The sequence below is a fragment of the Bombus terrestris genome, chromosome 7 (assembly GCF_910591885.1).
Source record: "Bombus terrestris chromosome 7, iyBomTerr1.2, whole genome shotgun sequence".
In the NCBI taxonomy this organism is placed as follows: Eukaryota; Metazoa; Arthropoda; class Insecta; order Hymenoptera; family Apidae; genus Bombus; species Bombus terrestris.
Genome location: NC_063275.1, coordinates 18,800,176 through 18,817,727, shown reverse-complemented (window position 1 = coordinate 18,817,727; position 17,552 = coordinate 18,800,176). Strand labels below are relative to the sequence as shown.

General features: G+C 33.6%; 1 protein-coding gene across 8 annotated transcripts in view; it reads right to left on the bottom strand.

Moving 5' to 3' along the window:
• Positions 1-17,552, bottom strand: part of LOC100645596 — a 356,587-nt gene that overhangs the window by 74,729 nt on the left and 264,306 nt on the right. For all 8 annotated transcript variants that reach the window (XM_048407495.1, XM_048407498.1, XM_048407500.1 and 5 more), the window contains one exon: positions 4,004-4,234. In XM_048407495.1, coding sequence (XP_048263452.1) covers positions 4,004-4,234 — 231 coding nt within the window. The remainder of the gene's footprint in view (positions 1-4,003; positions 4,235-17,552) is intronic.

Sequence of the window (17,552 nt, the reverse complement as noted above, 5' to 3'; positions counted from 1 at the left end):
ATATCTACATTACGATAATGGCCAATGCATTTGTTAACAACTATTCACTTTTTATCTCCATCATAGAATTTTGTTTCGTTGAATCTGAGCTTCAAAAGGTTAAATGCAATTTTATGTATTTTACGATGATCATCTTGAATACAATCAGAGTACTGGAACCCACACAGAGATTTGTTTCGTTCATTAAAATGTCATACTAGTACTATACCAGTACTATACTCCGGATACTTTGTACATTTCCGTTTATGATATATGTTCGGCGTATTTTTGTGCCTTTGAATTTTTCATAAATGCATGAACGTCAGAATCTAGTTAAATGTCAATAAACTTCCAATTTAGAGGGCATACGTGGAGTTTCGTTTATTACGTCAGAAACTGACAATATTTTAACATTTCCAATAAAACAAAAGAAGAGAGAACTCCGAGAACATACCAAATGTTCATAGAATCGAATAAAATTTCTGAACAAGTCGCATCAAATATTCACCTCGGAGAGAATCGATCGAAAGCTGAACTTTCTTTCTTTTTTCTTCTTTTCTTTTTTACACAATTTTTAGTATTTCCAAAACCACCTCGAAACCCTGAACGCTAAAAATTTGTAATTCTCTCGCACTCTGCTCGGTTCACCGTGTGAAACCCTGCAGGAGGAAAAGAAAAGACGAAAAAATCTTATTCAAACAACACTTGCACGAAACGAGGAATATTTTCACGACCATTTTAGCAGCGATGTCGCGGAAAAAAGTGGAAAATCGACGAGGCAAACTTTCCGATAAGTGCAAACGATCTGACCTCCCGTTCAAATGTAAATCGCTTAATTACATGCCCGACAGCGTCGCAGTAAAATTCTGCCATTGATAAAAACTCGCTATTATCCAGCCAGGGGCACACGACTCAGGTATTCCCGTCCTAATTGCGCTAATCGATAACGCTAACAACGTTCGCGAATCCTTAGTCGCCCGAGACCCACGCGAAATAGCTCTGGATATCGTTCCTGTGGATCTTAATTTCGATTATTGAATAATGTCTTGGAGAAACGTCCATGCGGGATAAGACGCTCGAAAGATAACACGCAGCTTGAATTACGATCGTTAATTACGATACGACCACGTCACGCCTCGTGTGCACAGCAACAGCTGTCCGATCGCTTTTTCCTGGAAGCTCGAGAAAGAAAAGGGTTCGAAGGAACTACGAATTCTGAGGAAAATCTCCTTTTGGAACTATTATACTGGTTTTCATAAACGTTCGCACAATTCTATTCTGTTATAAATATTACATTATAATTTATATATAAATATATATACAGGGTGGTCCGATGAGAATTAGCTGTTGAATATTCTTTAAAATTGTTGCCTTTGGAAATATGAGAAATCTTTATTAACGAAAATTGTTCAGCATAGATGAGGCTATAATATGGCAGGAATAACCGTATTGCAGCTAAAGTTGTTTAACAGTCTTTTAACTAGAATCGTACGTTCTTTTATGCACTTCGATATTCGCTATAAAAAATTATTAACTTACTCAAATCGAAAAAATATTGGTTTGTAAAAAATATTTTAACTTGGCATTGAAAAAATGAATTTCTTTCCATAATTACTGTTTCAGGTAACCATCCAGGTAAACGTATAAAAAAATTCTGTAATAGTAACTTTTCTATTTACAAATTACCTTTGTATCAAAATTCGCTTAACCATGTAATATTACATAAAACGTAACGAAACTTGCAATAAATAGGATTGGATTAATAAGCCTAGTTAAACTCTCTTTCTTCTACGTTCTTTGAAATTTTATTCCGTTCCCTTTTATCCATTCATCTGCTATATTTCATACGCTCTCTCACCTTCGAATATTAATCGTGAAAATCAAATAGATTATTTTACGAACAAAGCAGCAAGGGTAGCAAAGTAAATTAACGAGGTATAAATTCGAGCGGATACAATAGCGCGTTGAAGCGACCTAAAACTTTCCACGCGAATTGAACGAACAGTTCTATTTGAAACTCCTTACGGAATTACTTTAAGCAAAGCAGAATCCAGATATCGAGCAAGAAACTCGTTTCACGGCCCTCAAATTAGTTTCACGACCAACGGCAAAACGAAATCAAAGATTTCGTTGCGTTCCCTCTAACAACCCATTAAAACCTGTGCATCGCGAACTTGCCAAAACTCCAATTAAAAACTACGCCAGTGTATCATCAATCACCGGTAATATTATAACGATCAAACTGGCGTAAAAAATTTCCAACTTCGCAAGTTGCGTCATTCTAGAAGTCTGCTGTTCGAACTATAGATCATATTATTATTTTATATATGAAATTAGTACAATTGGTAAAAGAAAAATATAATTTCTTTTCAGTTCATCTAATTCCCAACGATATTAATAAATAAATGCAACTGTAAGTGTAGAAACAGAACGACAATCGACGTAAAATAATAACCGAAGGATAATTAAAATTATTAAGTTTGTAATTAAAAATTCAAAGTGAAAAAATAAATTAATTGCGATTAATTCCACATTTAACCCTTTGCACTACGACATGAAAGTATCTACGTTATGTATAATTTGATAGCATGTGTTTCATTGATTCTTATTTTATCTTTTTCTTGCCATTTTAGTTTCTCAAGTTTATGCTTCGATAATTACAAACGTTATTCGTAGAAAGTAAAATAGTTTGAAAATAATATATTATTTGTTGGAAAATTGGCGCAACAAGGAAGTGTAAAATCTGTAGGAAATTAAAAGTAACTCGAAGAAAATACTTGATCATTTAGCGATGAAAATAATTCTGTTCTTTTACGATTCGGATAATGGGAGGTAGGGGAATTTAAGGGAATTTAAGGGTCAATTTCAAGGGAATTTAGTAAAATACTGTTTATTATATTGTTTGTTATTTAAAAAAAAAGATAGATTAAAATAGTTTTTGAACTGTGACATTCTGGTTATAAAATAGCACGATTTTATTAATTACAGAATATAGATAGTTCACGTTTAGAGTCATTTCCTTGAAATATTTCGAAATTTCCAATTTTTTAGATGCTTCACGTTTCAAACATACCGACGATATGACAGTAGACAATTCGCAAATTTCACAGATAAATTTAGCGAATGAAGCAATTATGTTTGAACAAATGTGATAAGGAACGTCACATCTAGTTCAATGGTAATTGTGAGAAGTATAAAACGCGAGGTTTTCTAACTTCAAGAGAATTTTTTTTAATAAAACTGTTTCCTACTGATTTATTTTATTAACTTACCCAACTGTTAAATTAGATATGATTCACGAGTTCTAGAGAAAAATAGATAATTTTACCAATGTCATTTATCTAAAGCAAATTGAGATGACTATGAAAACTATGCTTTGTCCAACCAAATATGTAAATTCTTCTATATTCGTGTAGTCAAACCTATTCGTACTCCCCAGCGTATATTCAGCGAATGTCACTCATACATTTCTCATAACTTGTTCCCTTTTTCACTTTCATCGCTTTCAAATCTTACACGAACAAAGCTCAGAAATACCTCTCTATCCACACACGAGAATTCGTACACGCATTTTGTCAAATGCATATTATCATTCAAACCACTATCGTAACGCTTCATTCTGTTATTTCACGTACCAAATCAAAATATGCCTTTAAAAAATTCCAAAAGACGAGATATGTACAGCCATTCTCAAAAGTCTTTATACACCTAACATAAAAGCTACTTTTCTAAAAATAAAATACTAGGAAAATGCATCGCGATATTAATGCATTTAATATAACGACAGACGACTAACGATAAGATCTATTTTATTTAATTATTTCTTTTTATTGAGACAATTTTAATCTCTGTAAAAAGATGGTTTATTGTAACACATTGTTTATTCTTCCTTAGAAAATAAAATGTTATTATACTACATATAATTTACTTCGATAAAGATGTCCCTTTTGCGATAGAAATGTACCAAGACTTTTCCAGGTGACTGTATACTAATTAACACTGATCGCCAATGATAAAAACTTACCATTTTCTGATTTCGGTGGGACAGGCTCGATTTTCACGGAAGTGGTGGTAGCATGAAGAGAAGTTGAAACTTCAGCAACCTGACAAGGCACCGAAGCCAATGGTTCCCTCTTTACCAAGTTGTTAGCCCCATTATTATTGCCATTGCAGTTTGCATCCTGTCCGTTCCAAGACGAGGCGACTGGCAACGTTCTGCTGCAGCCTGCGTCGGAATGCACCGCCTTTGTCTTTCCTAAAATTTGTAAAACGAGTCGACTATAGTCGTATCTTCTCACTTTACATTTCAGAAAAAACTTTTGTATAAATAAAACAAGTTACATCGAGGAAAAAATGTATCACGAATGTAAATTCTATTGTCGATACTCATTCACGGTGATTCTACATGAAAAGATAGAAAATACATGGAATAACATTCGTTTATTTGAAGCCACGTTTTCGAGAATATCAAATTTGAAAATTTCTCAAGTTTGCGTGTATCGATGTATCGAGCAACTTTTTGATCAAACGAGTCGAATGTCTTGGAAACGAAACCGTGAAAGAAAAAATGTTACAAACTTGATTTTCTTGGAAAGGAGACGTCGTATGAAATGGATAATTTTACTCTATGTATTTCTGTACTATTTTTCCTCTATATTTTCACGTAATAATTTTATTCATTTTTTCACATACAATCACCCCTTTCTCGATTGTACCATAATTACCGGGACATTGTGTATAGCGATTACGATTATTTAAAACTGTATTACCCTCGCTGTTACGGTAAATCTACTGTAAGTTGAAGTTGCATCATTTGAATAGAGATTTGTTTCACTTATTAAACATTATCACGAGTATTCTATTTTAGATACTTGCAGATTCTTTTACATATTATAACGTAGTTTGCACATTTTTTTGTTTGAAACATCCGCAGTCTACTTATCACGAATCTTTCTACTCTGCTGACGACCATTTAAAATACATTTTGCTAATTCAATCTCTATCGAATTGAGAAATCTTGCAGGTAAAATGTCAGATTACAGATATTTCGCTACTATGTTACAACTCTGCACTGATATACGCGTTAGCATGTACATCGTTATATATTTAATAAATATTTCTTTTAGGAAGTAATTTCACAACTTGCAGAGCGAAAATTCAAATGGTCTTAACTATACTAGAACGAAAGGCACGTGATTTTATTTTTATTAATACTATTTACTAATATCAATTGAAAGTTTCACAGCTCCTGAAACAACCTTATAAAAATACCTGTTAGGAAACAAGTATAATATTGAATAATAAGTTCGTTCAACCGTCAGTGGTGTATTGAGGAAATATGAAGATAGATATTAGTTCGAAAATTAATAATATTAAATATATTACAAAAATATGAAGCATATACAGAAAACGAAATTAAATTTCTTTGCATTTAAAGCAAAATGAAAACCATGTGCAATATTTCAAACTCGCATAGATTAACTGAGAAAAATTTGCTGAACTAACAGAATTTTGTTTTTTCAAATCCATTTCTTTCGAACGATTAATTATACTACATAAATAAAAGCAACTTTCGAATGTTCAAAGAAAACTTTTAGCTTTTAATTTAATTTTGAGAAAATTCTTTCCGCAAGAAATTATTAAACAAATGGAAAGAAAGTTTTAAATTTAAATAGACCATTTAATAACTTTACAGAAAACAAAATAAACAAAATAATATATACATTCTTGATTGTGAATTTTTGATATCTAAAAATAATGATATTAAATGCTCTTTTTAGTAAATGCAAACGAACTTATTATTCAACCCAGCGCATTACCTTCTATTAACGTCACCATTAATAACACATTTCATATCTTCCTATTAACACAACACAATAGATACTTAAACTGCGCGTTAACGTCCCCTCCCTGACTCCATTCATTTCGATTCAAACGCATCCATCCACGAATCAAAAAAAAAAAAAAAAAAAAAAGAAGCAGAAGAAAAAAAACAAAAATTCCAGCCTCACAATTTAACAACCATTACCCACACAACACTCGTTCCGCGTAAAGCACAATTCAACCGTCACAATAATATTCAACGCACACCAGCGTCCCTTTCCTCGCGCCATCCACTTCCGTTCCGTCGAATTTCCAGCGGGCGCCGCGTTTAAAAAACACTCGGCCGATCCTCTCGCGTCTCGCGATCGTCGAGACAAAAGGGATTCGCAACGAGGTCAATAGCTGCGTGAGTAACGCCGACATTAATTCCACGGGCAACGGTCTCTATCGCGGGGCCCAACGGGGAAAAAAAGGACGATCTTGATTTTATCGTTTGATTAAAGTTCGATTCACACTGGCGACCACAGTACGGTCAGATCACGGCGAGTCAGCCATCGATCCAAATCGCTTACACGTACGCGTAATCCAATGAGAGCACACACAGTAATAAGTCAAATGAAAATCTGTTGACCGTGGCGTCGGTTTGTTAGCGATCAAAAGGCCGCGGTCAACATTCGAAAAGGAACATGAAGGACGAGCGTTTAATTCGATGTATCGAGGACCATCGTTTCTTTGTAATAATTTTTAATGCAATATCCTGCTGGATTAAAACTGACGCGACTTTTATTAAAGTACAGTCGAAAAACGATATTGTTGCTTCTTCGAGCGAGCGAATAAAAATGAGAGAGATTGCGACGAGATTTGTTTGTTTCTGGTGGTTTCGGTGTGAACGCCTCGGTGAAATCCTCGATTTTGATTTATCGCGATCTGATCGTACGTTTGGCCGTTGGTATGAATCGGGCTTTAAGCTGGCGATCAAAGCTGGACGGTGTTGGACTGTGTTGGAAGCTTGCAAGGTTCGTGTGAATTGCAAACCGACGAACAATATTTGGTCCAGCAAGTTTTGTACCGAAAGATTGCAAATTTTTGATGACCGAAACAGTAAAAAATAATCAATTTTTGCATAAATGTAATTTAGCCGTTTCAAACCAAACTATACGAATTGCTGCGAATTGGTATAAGTTTCACTGTTATTTTATATGTAGTTCTGATTTAATCCTTTGATTTCTGCGAAAATCTAGCGCCACATCGTGCAGTTTTCTTTCTAATTCAATTTTTAAGTTCACTGTACAACACTGTACAAAATCTATAATGCACGAACACGGTTTAAACGTCACTTTCTACAACCATAAGGAACATTAAATTAGAAATCAGCACTATTATGCTGTATTCTTTAAGACGACAAGATTATAGATATCGTTCCACTTAAATAATCGTTACGGATAAATCGCAATTCGATTTGTAGTTCCTTAAAAATATAGAAACTTAGATAATGTGGAATGATAAAAATTATGAGCTTTTCTCAGCCAGGCAACCATTGTCAAACACCGTGCATCGCACGGTAGAATATTCGGCGCAGACAACTGATTAATATTCAACCGAAGGATATAAAAATTGAGAGTAAACTGTAGAATAAAATATATAGTGAAACCAAAGAGTAGAAAATCTCATAAAACTAATAAAAATTAGTATTTCTCGGGCACAATAATTTTGTCCCGTTGAATCGCTGAAATGTCATGTCGCGATATCAACGTTTATGGGGGCTGGACGCGCGACGTGTAAAGTTCGCGTGAACGTCGTACAGACGGCTCGTTCACCGCCTATGAAAACATTTATATCGTCCAGCACTTTGTGACACAACACAAAGTAAAGGGAATTATGGCCGGCGAGAGCGTTCTTTCCGCTATTGTTTCCGAGGAGCTTCGTCGTGTCGTTCCGCGCCGCGCTCTTTGTGCTCACCTCGCGACGACCCGAGCAACACGACCAATAACTTCTCGGCTGGAACGAGACTTTTATGGCCCAGATCCGCGATTTTGCCAGCTTTCGTGCAACTTTGTTTAACGATTGAAGCGAATTGAGGTTCCGTTTAATTCGAACCTGTTGGAATTTAGATTAGGCCACGCTATCTTGGACTTCGGTGTCAGTGGCTTTGGGGATGCTCGATAGAGTACTTAATCATTGATTAACAAATTAAATTGCGTAGTGAGAAAATGTAACGCGTGATCTATGTGATGTTATATCACGTGTGATGTGTCTCAGTGAACTTTTTGAACGATTTTTAAATTCTTGTTCGTTTGGCGTATTTTTCCTCTATGATCTTCGAGTGTAATATTACCTTCCATTCATCCCTTTGGAAGGTTAATAGACAGATTTGAGTTAAAGGAGAATGCAAGGAGTTCCTTTAACGCGATAAACCCAAAGACTTAGTTCAGAGTCCAATAATTTTAGACAGTGGTGTTTACGCGTGTTGGAAGGAGAAGAAGGAGGAAAGGATGAAACAAGGCAGCAATGCCACGAAGCTGTAACCTATTTACGCGTTAACTAGAATCCAGAACGCGTTTACCTGTTTGTCGCTAATCTCGTTACTTGTGATGCGTCGAGGCGGAGGACGAGCGTAACTTAAACCCGGCCGCAAGGTACTCGGTGCCGCGTTAATTCGACAATTGAAGGATTTGCCGGGAGAGCGATTTAACTCTCCGTCAAACGCGATGTTAAGTATTTAAAGCGACCGTGCTTCGCTTCGAAATCAGAGGATTTTCGCCGATTCGTCGATTTCGAGGTTGTAGAAGTTAGAAAATTTCTAATTTAATTATTTTTCCCCGCAAGAGGGTTTTTTTTTAGGTTTTTCATTATATTGGGTTGGCAACTAAGTGATTGCGGATTTTGTCAATATCACTTAATGACAAAATCCGCAATCACTTAGTAATCACGATAGTAATCATTTGGTAAAATATAGTGCGTTTTGCAAGAAAATTGTGAAGAAATTCGTTGAATCGATTCAATCGTAAATAATTGTCATTAACTAACTCGGTGAGAATCGTGATGATAGCGAGTTAGTTCATTGATATTTCTCATAAACTAATTCATAAAATCTCATAATAATAAATAATGAATTTTACGTTTGTAATAATTGTAATAATTGTATACGCAAGATGAGATCAACTTTTATTTAGGATCAATTTTTCTGAATTGAAATACAGTGATTAAATTCAAATATTTAATATCTCCATTTGCACAACTGTAATATTCAGTTCACCAATTGTGGATGGTGTGTATGTCAGCGAGAAAATTGGTTGTATGTCTTTTAATGAATTTTTACTAATTATCTGTAATAAGTCTAATATTTAATTCTATGTCAAACCTAATTTATTTATTAGAGTTTCAAAAGATTTAAAACAGTTCTCTGATACTTATTAATTATCTCTACTGTTATACATCATACAACTGTTCGTTAAATATTTGAAAGCTTTTTCAATAAAAATTAAAGATTCAAAAGAAAGATATTTATAGGAAAAAAAATTCCCTCGTCGAAGCTTAATTTTCGAAGTGGCGTTTTAATCGATACTATCATCTCATCTACGGCAGAATTAATATTTTACCCGAGTTAAATTAAATTATGCTTGCAACAAATAATCCAAATTATTGTAATCGCAGTACATAAAATCATGAATTTAGCAAATAAGATGGTAGATATTTTTACTTGGTATTTATTTAATACAAATAAATTGTATAAATTTCTCGAATTGTTCAAATTTTATGGATCATTACATTAATATTTTATAACGAATGAGAAATTATTTGGGCACGCATTTAAATCTTAGTCTTGTTTGGAAAATTTACTAAAGTACATATATTTACAATAATTGTTTTCCAATACGAGTTTACAATGAGACTCCTAGATATTTTAATCGATAATATCATATTTCGTAATAAAAGAGGAATTTTTTAAATTTATGTAGATCGTAAATTTCTTGAAAGAGGAAACACGCGATGTGTAATTCCAATGTATTTCATGTTATTATACATTTTAATATAAATAAACTGCTTTTGTTTTCAGATACGAGAATTGTATTAATTTATTAATGTTGTAATTCCACTTGATAACATCGTATTCTTCAACGAGTCAGATATTTCGATCCATTTGTATCGCATACCTTTTTCAAATAAATATAATTGACGAGTGTTTATCACGTATTACTTAATCCATTTTATAAATGAATTTTATTTTTTTATTTCGCAGAATATTTTTTCTATCGATGCAGAATTAACTACGCGTAAGTGAACATTACACCATGGAGAATTAAATTTTATAGCAGAGATTTATGTTATATCTTGTATTTTATGGATAAATGTATAATTACCATTTTCCATTTTCTTATGCAATGAAGCGATTGCTAATTAATAACGTAATAAACTTTTGAGTAAAAAAAATGTTGATCCAATCAAAAAGAAGGGGCATAAAAATCATTCTCGATATCGTGAAATATCTTTTTTTACGTGCCGCAACATATTGAATTTCAATTAAATTAAAAAGTCATCGATAGGTGTATGATACGTTATCCAATAAATGAATAACTTGGAAATTTCAATCGCGGTATTATCAATGAACTTTTTCACAAAAAATTAAACTTCCTTTATTGTCTCGTTTTCCAATTCAATTCATCAGTTGAAATTGAAAATTTTATTCAACGCCGCCCTTCGAAAATTCCCTCGTCAAACGCCGCCAATTGATAAGCGTTAAATGAAGTAAAAGCGAAGCTATTTATTTATTTTTTTCCTTTCCACCTTCGCTCGCTAGTTTAATCCTCTTCGATGAATAATATTGATAAAATAATCTGTATGCATCGAACGGAACAGCATAGAAACGAAGGCAAAACAGTCTATTCAACTAGAATTGATTTTCACGCCAAACTGCAATCCTCAATTATTCATCGGTTTACACCGGTATTTTACAGCTAAACTGATTTTCAATCTCATAATACGATTATCGATCACTTATTCGAATTTCCTCTTTTTGCAATAAGACGTACACAATTATTGTCGTTCCCTTCATGAAAAATATAGTCACACGCGAAGATAATTCTTACAAATGTTTAGAGGTATGAATTTTTTAGAATAAACAAATGAAGAGTTTGTTAGAACGAATGATTAATTATTAAACATTAGATTATTTCAAGGTTTTATAGTATATCGAAAGGGCAGACGAAACATCGTATGTTAAACTTGATAAGTTTACATGCAAAATCAGTGGATTCGATATGCTCTCCATGGAAATTAAATCAACTTCGATGAAATAATTTATTGAAATATTCATTTCCAAGAAAATGATGTTAAATGTTAAATTACCCGTTAGAATAATACAAGGGATTAAAATCGACTTATAATTTCAATATTTTAACGACTAAATACTTAACAATATGAAATTTGCAGTAAAAGCACGAACTTCGAAAATGATGGCACGTTTTCCTGAAAAATATATTTGCTAAAAACAAACTATTAGTAAGTTTTTAATTTGCCTTTCAAATAATTCCCCATTAATGTTATTGATATCTCTGTTATCTTTTCAAATAGATAATAAGACTATTCGATATAAAAATTCAATATCTAAAACTGACGTGAAAATTATTGTCGAAAGAAGCCTAATAACAGACTATACTTCGTAATTTTATTTGTTAGCTTATATTTTCCTCAATTCCGACTCCACTTTTCCTCTACATCCAGTAATAAATATCATCATAATTCAAAGAAATCATTACTATTATGAATGTAATTATTATTTTGTAAAATTTCTTAATACTATAGTCTGTCTAAAATAAATAAAACAGCTATTTTCTTAGTTAGAAATCAGAGTGTACTGAAAATAACGTCATCACAGATATTTAAATTACTGCAATAAAAATAAAATTAATATCCAATTAATATGACAACGCATAAATCTAAAACATAACCATAGAAAAATTGCGCACAAAAATACTGCGTTCAAAGAATCCACAATGAACACCAATAGATAGAGAACGATGTTAAGTAGATGAAGACATTTGAAAAAGGAAGAAGATGAAAGATACTATCACTGAGTTCATGGTCGACAAAATACAAAGGACGAAAGACCGTCGGGCCGCGACGCTCGCTCGCAACTTCTCATCTGGCAACCGTCGGATCACGAGCTAATCCTTTCAGCCGTGCACGTCGTCTTCATCGACGTTTCCCAAACAAACGCGTCCTCGGCGAACAGTTCGCCGGTGGAAAGCACCTGCCGTTATCCTCTCCGTTTTCCCAGTCATCCTGTTACATCCACTCGAAAGAAAACATACACGACAATTCGAACGATTCGAGTTCAAATTTTCGAACTCTCAGAGACAAGAAAATATTTAAGAAAAAAAAAAAAAAAAAGGAAATGATAAAAAGCAACCGACGTTAGTTACAAAACCAATGTAGATACCATATATAATGTGCTAAGACACGATCAAATTGTAATTTGCAGAATTGAGACCTAAGAGACTTGGGGAGAGTCGAGTGATAGAATTAGTTCATTTTCTCAAGAGAAAATCACATATGAATTATGTATGCAATATCACATTAACGATAGAACATTTCATTCTCCAATGAAAGAGTCTACCGACAGGAATTCGATTGAGGAGAATTTAAAAGATAAATATATCGTAAATCAACATAAGGATTATTAAATTAAAAGATGGAACCAATGCCTTATATCTCCCTTAGTTGAATAATTTTGCAGTGACTGATAATAATTATAATGCCATGGTGGTGTATCTGTAGAACAGAGAAGATGAAAGAGAATTCCAGGTAATTACATTTACACATTTTTCAAATTCGTGTAACATGATTAAGCTAAGAACAGGCTTCGTCATTTTCCATGTCTAATTTTGCTGAAATACAAATAAAATTGCTCGAACTACACGGACTGTTAAGTTCGAACGTGAGTCAAGTGTTTTATAAACATTAATATCATTTAATTTATTATTAATTAATATTAAATTATAAAATAATTTCATCGTAAACCGTGACGTATTAATTATTTCAGACTGGTTTTCTTAATTTAATCGAAAGCCGACATTACATTCCTGCCAACTTAATACAATCGTAACTTTTCATTTCTTGCGTCGTCATATAATAATTCACGCGAACGGTTGATGCAATTATAATTAGAGAAAAAGAAGAAAGCTCGGAGATCTTTCTTTTTTCCGTAGATTTTAACGTCGCATCAGCCGCGCATGTGTGGTTATTAGACGACAACGAAGATTGAAAATATTACGGGGATTAAATCCTGTTATACAACACCGCGTCATTTAAAATGACACGACGAAATTGACGTTTGTTTTCCGTTACTGAAATTTCCATTTAGAGTTTCTCGGACGTGGAGTTTGCAACGGGACTCTTTATATTTAGGGCAGCTGAAAGGAATGCGTTTAACGGTAATTCGGCAATTGCAAATATCGGAAGTTGTCGTTGGATCAGATTTAGAATTAAATGTGCACATGTAAATCTGAATCTGTTTAATATCATTTGTCGCTTGCGGTCGATATTTACAGCAGTTAGATCTTTGCCGAGTAATTCTTTTTAACTCAACTGTTCTGTAAACAGCAGGGATTAGAAAAATCGAAAAGAAAAAGCCAAGGGAAACGACGATCGAGGAAAAAATGCTTCACGCGTGCTACTCGACGATTTCTGCGAGAAAAAATCGAGAAAATCACACTTTTGCAGGCGACGCGTGTGTTTCATCGAGGGAAAAGGGACGAAAGTCGACGCGGAAATTTCGTTCCGTTGAAATTAATTCAGCGTTCTGTGGCGAACCAAGCCGAAGCTACGAAAATTATACAGGTATTTAAAATATACGTGCACCGGAATATGGATAGCTCGTTTAAGTACCGAGCCGGCGGCCTTTCACGCGTTCAACCTTTTGAATAAATGAAACCATAATTTACCGACCGATAATAAAACCGGCCGACCGATGCTAATACTCCGCGAATTAAAAACTTATTAAGACGAGTTCCCGCGCGATTTCACGCTGCGACATCGACCTCTTCGCGAATCGATCGCCAATCAAATTAATTTCCATCGATTGTTAAAGTCACCCGCGATAGAACGTTTACCTACCTCCCCGCTTGTCTCGGAAAATCGACGATGGAAAATTATTAAGTATGGTGAATTTTGTTTGAAAATCGGCAGAAAGCAAGGAAGGTTTTATCTGAAATAATCAAAGTTTTATTTTTCGCGATCGAAGAAAAATAATGTTTGACTCGAAACTCTTGTTCGAATAGTTTCCATTGTTGATGCGGTTGTGTGGTTGAATATTGCAAACCACAGAAACCAAGAAATTTGAGGGATGATGGTAAATCTTGTTTGGAAACGAGGAAATTTTTGTTTTTGCTATTGAGAAGAATCTTAAATTAAATCGGATTTGTTGATGAGTTTGATTGCATGTTTGAAAATGGAAAATTGAGATCAAGAAATTTAGAGTTTGATGTATAAAGTGTGAAAACGGGGAATAAAAATAACGCAAAGTTTTGTTTGAAGCAATGGAAGAATGATTGCAAAGTGTCTTGTTGAGATAATTTTAATTTTTTAATTATTGTTCAATTTAATTGGAGATTGGAAATCGAACAGACCAGGTCATTTATAACTAGATTAATTTTGTTTAAAAACGGAGAAGAGAAAGCAATGAAAATTGTATTTTTACGATCGAAAAGTCTTATTAAAATAATTTTGATTTGTTGAATTTAGTTCGTGATGGAACGAGAACGAGGATGCACTCAACGCGGTATAAGCGTTGGATGAATTTGTTTGTACAGTTTGGCATTTGAAGTCGAAATTATCAAAAAATTCAGAGTTTGATATATGAATTTCAATTAAATGTTTGATGAATGAATCAATTGAATGCGAAAGTAATAATACCGTAGTTCCACATAAATGTTTACGTTGACCTATTTATAATGGACACTAAATACATGAACGTTAATTATCATATAACTAACTAATACTAACTAATAACTATGTTCCTGACATTACTATTCGAAATAAGTAAATGATCGTTTTAATAAAATAATAATTAAATAAAAAACGACGCCATTTATATCTTGAACAATCTGAAAAATTTTCAGAGCTTAAAAAGCAACATAGTACGAATTTGTGATTTTCGATTTAAAACTACTTTCTGATAACAGAAATGAGAAATGAATTATTTAGAATTCCATAATATATTTGTAGAAAATCAAATTTTGCTCGGAATTTCTCCCGACAAATATTTATCTGCATATTCTTTATTCTGTTTTTCTTTTTTATCTATATCATTGTTCTTTCATTAGTACGATTACGATTCAAAATAATTATGCACTTGTTTCATTGAGTCATAGCAATTAAAGTTATTTTTGATAACATTTCACGTAATTATGAACGTCTCTTCGAGTCGGCTTTTTATACGCAGTCTCCGATATATTGTATAATCATATTTCTTTGCTTATGTTAGCCGGATAATTAAAAACAATATCTGGCTCGGTTTTAAAATTGCACGGTTAACGAACGAGTACATGAAGTTTTATTACTTGCTCTCATTTCTTTTCCACATTGCTTAACCTAGATGATATGCATAACTGAAAAATTTAATGGTACCTAAAGCGATTATTAAGAATTCCTCCATATGCAAATGCATGATAATCACTTAGGAATAAACCCGGTTAAAACACACTGTTTTAATAGCTGTCTTGAACTTTGCAAATGCTTTTGTTGTGTTTATTTATAGTTAGCCATGGCTACGAATTACCCATTTGCATAGATATATAATTATGTAAAATTCTTTTTAATATTTTGTTGCCACAGTATGAAACTTACTCACAACAAAGTATTAATTATTTTACTAGAGAAAAAAATTTGCCAGTTATTCTAAGCTGTACTTTTCGTGTAGCTTTAGTATTTCTTGAATTATTAAGGTAAATATTGTTTTGCATCGTGTTTTCTGCACTCTGGCAAGATATGAAAATTTTAATTTGATTAAAAGCATACGTATCAAGCTAATGTATATCTTGCAGTATACATATACGTTGGTTAATATTTATTAGCCATATTGCGTATATCAAATTTTATATCAAGATTTGTGAAAGGCAGATGTATGTATCATTGTAAAACATTTGTTAGAGAAAAGATAATGACATAAAAGTTTGAAAAATTTACGAACAATTATTGATTCTAAAACATATCAGTATCGGCAGTTAATATATCTAATTATTATTATATCTTATCGAGATTTATTTCATTATCGATAATTTCATTATCGAGATTAATAAAATATATTTCTATTTAGCGAATAATTTTTTTTTAATTTCATCAAAATCTTCAGACCTTAATTTACAATTTATTCCTGGATAAACTTGTTTTCAATTATTTTGCCGAAGTAGCTAAATTTGCAGAACGAAAACGCCCTACAAGATTAATTGTTGCACAATATCTTCAATTTTTTAGTTGGAACCACAACTGAAAACAAGTCTAAAATTATTTTTACAAAGTCGCCTGAGGCATAAACAATCAAATTGACAAATTTGAGAAAACATAATTTTAGTAAATACTTGTATGTTGCTCACAAAGTTAAAGTCCCTACCAAAAATATTACAACTATAATTTGCTCTATGAACAAATAGTTATATTCATAACTATCACATAAAACCTATGTAAAAGTTAATCAAAATAAACTCGCGCAAACTACCAATCAATCACGGAAATTTAGCTTACTGATTAGCGTCAATAACGAGGACGAAGCCTCGCGATGTCCGTCGATCATGTTACGAAAAATTAGCTAGATCGCTGGTCGAAGCCTCCCATTGGGAGAGCTCATCAGTTTCTCGGTATTTCGTGCAATTTACTCAACACGCGGGTAACGAGTTTTGGCCTACAAAAGTCGTCGCGGTCGTTCTTCGAACAAGTAGCCCGCCGTGGGAAGCGTCGTCGACTGGGCCACGTGGTGGACAGGAATGAATCATGAAAACGAAGCGTAAAACTGGCTCGTCGGGGGATACCAAAGAGAAACTGCCGGAGAGACCAGTCGGTTCTTACAGTAAATATAGAAGCGGGAGAATCTTGCGTAAGCTCGTCCCTCTCTTTCTCTCTCTTTCCTCATTTTCCTGTCTCACCTCGTCGTTTCCTTCTTTAACTAACATGCAACCCTCTTTCATATCAACCTTCTCCGTTCATCCGTCTCTCTACCTCTCCACGCTTTTTTGTCTCCTCTTTTTTGGCTCCTCCTCCTTCGCCTCCTCCTCCTCCGCTACCACTTCTTTTTTCTTTCGTCCCTTCGTTTTTTACTCATCCCCCTCTTCCTCCTCCTTCATCCTCTTCGTCCCTTTTATTTATCCTTTTCTACTGCTTCGATTTCGTCCTTTTCTTCCTCGACCCCTACCCCTTCTTATACAGGGTGTCACAGAATATATGGGTAACATTTATGGGGTTGATTCGAAATTAGAAAACGATGGGAAACTCTACTACTTTACGTAGAAATGTGCTGGCATCAATGAATCAGCGAGTGAACCTTCCTCTCAGTCTCATTCACGCTTCAGGTTTCTGATTTTGAGATCCACCAACCGAAACAAATGATATACAGTTGCTCACTTGTAGAGATATTTTATGAACATGTCACGTACGTGTCTTGTACGAAACATTCTGGAATTTCATTAACGTCGTAATGAGATTCGGCTATGACGATTTCATTGATCAAGTTTGAAACATACCTGAAAATGTACGTTACA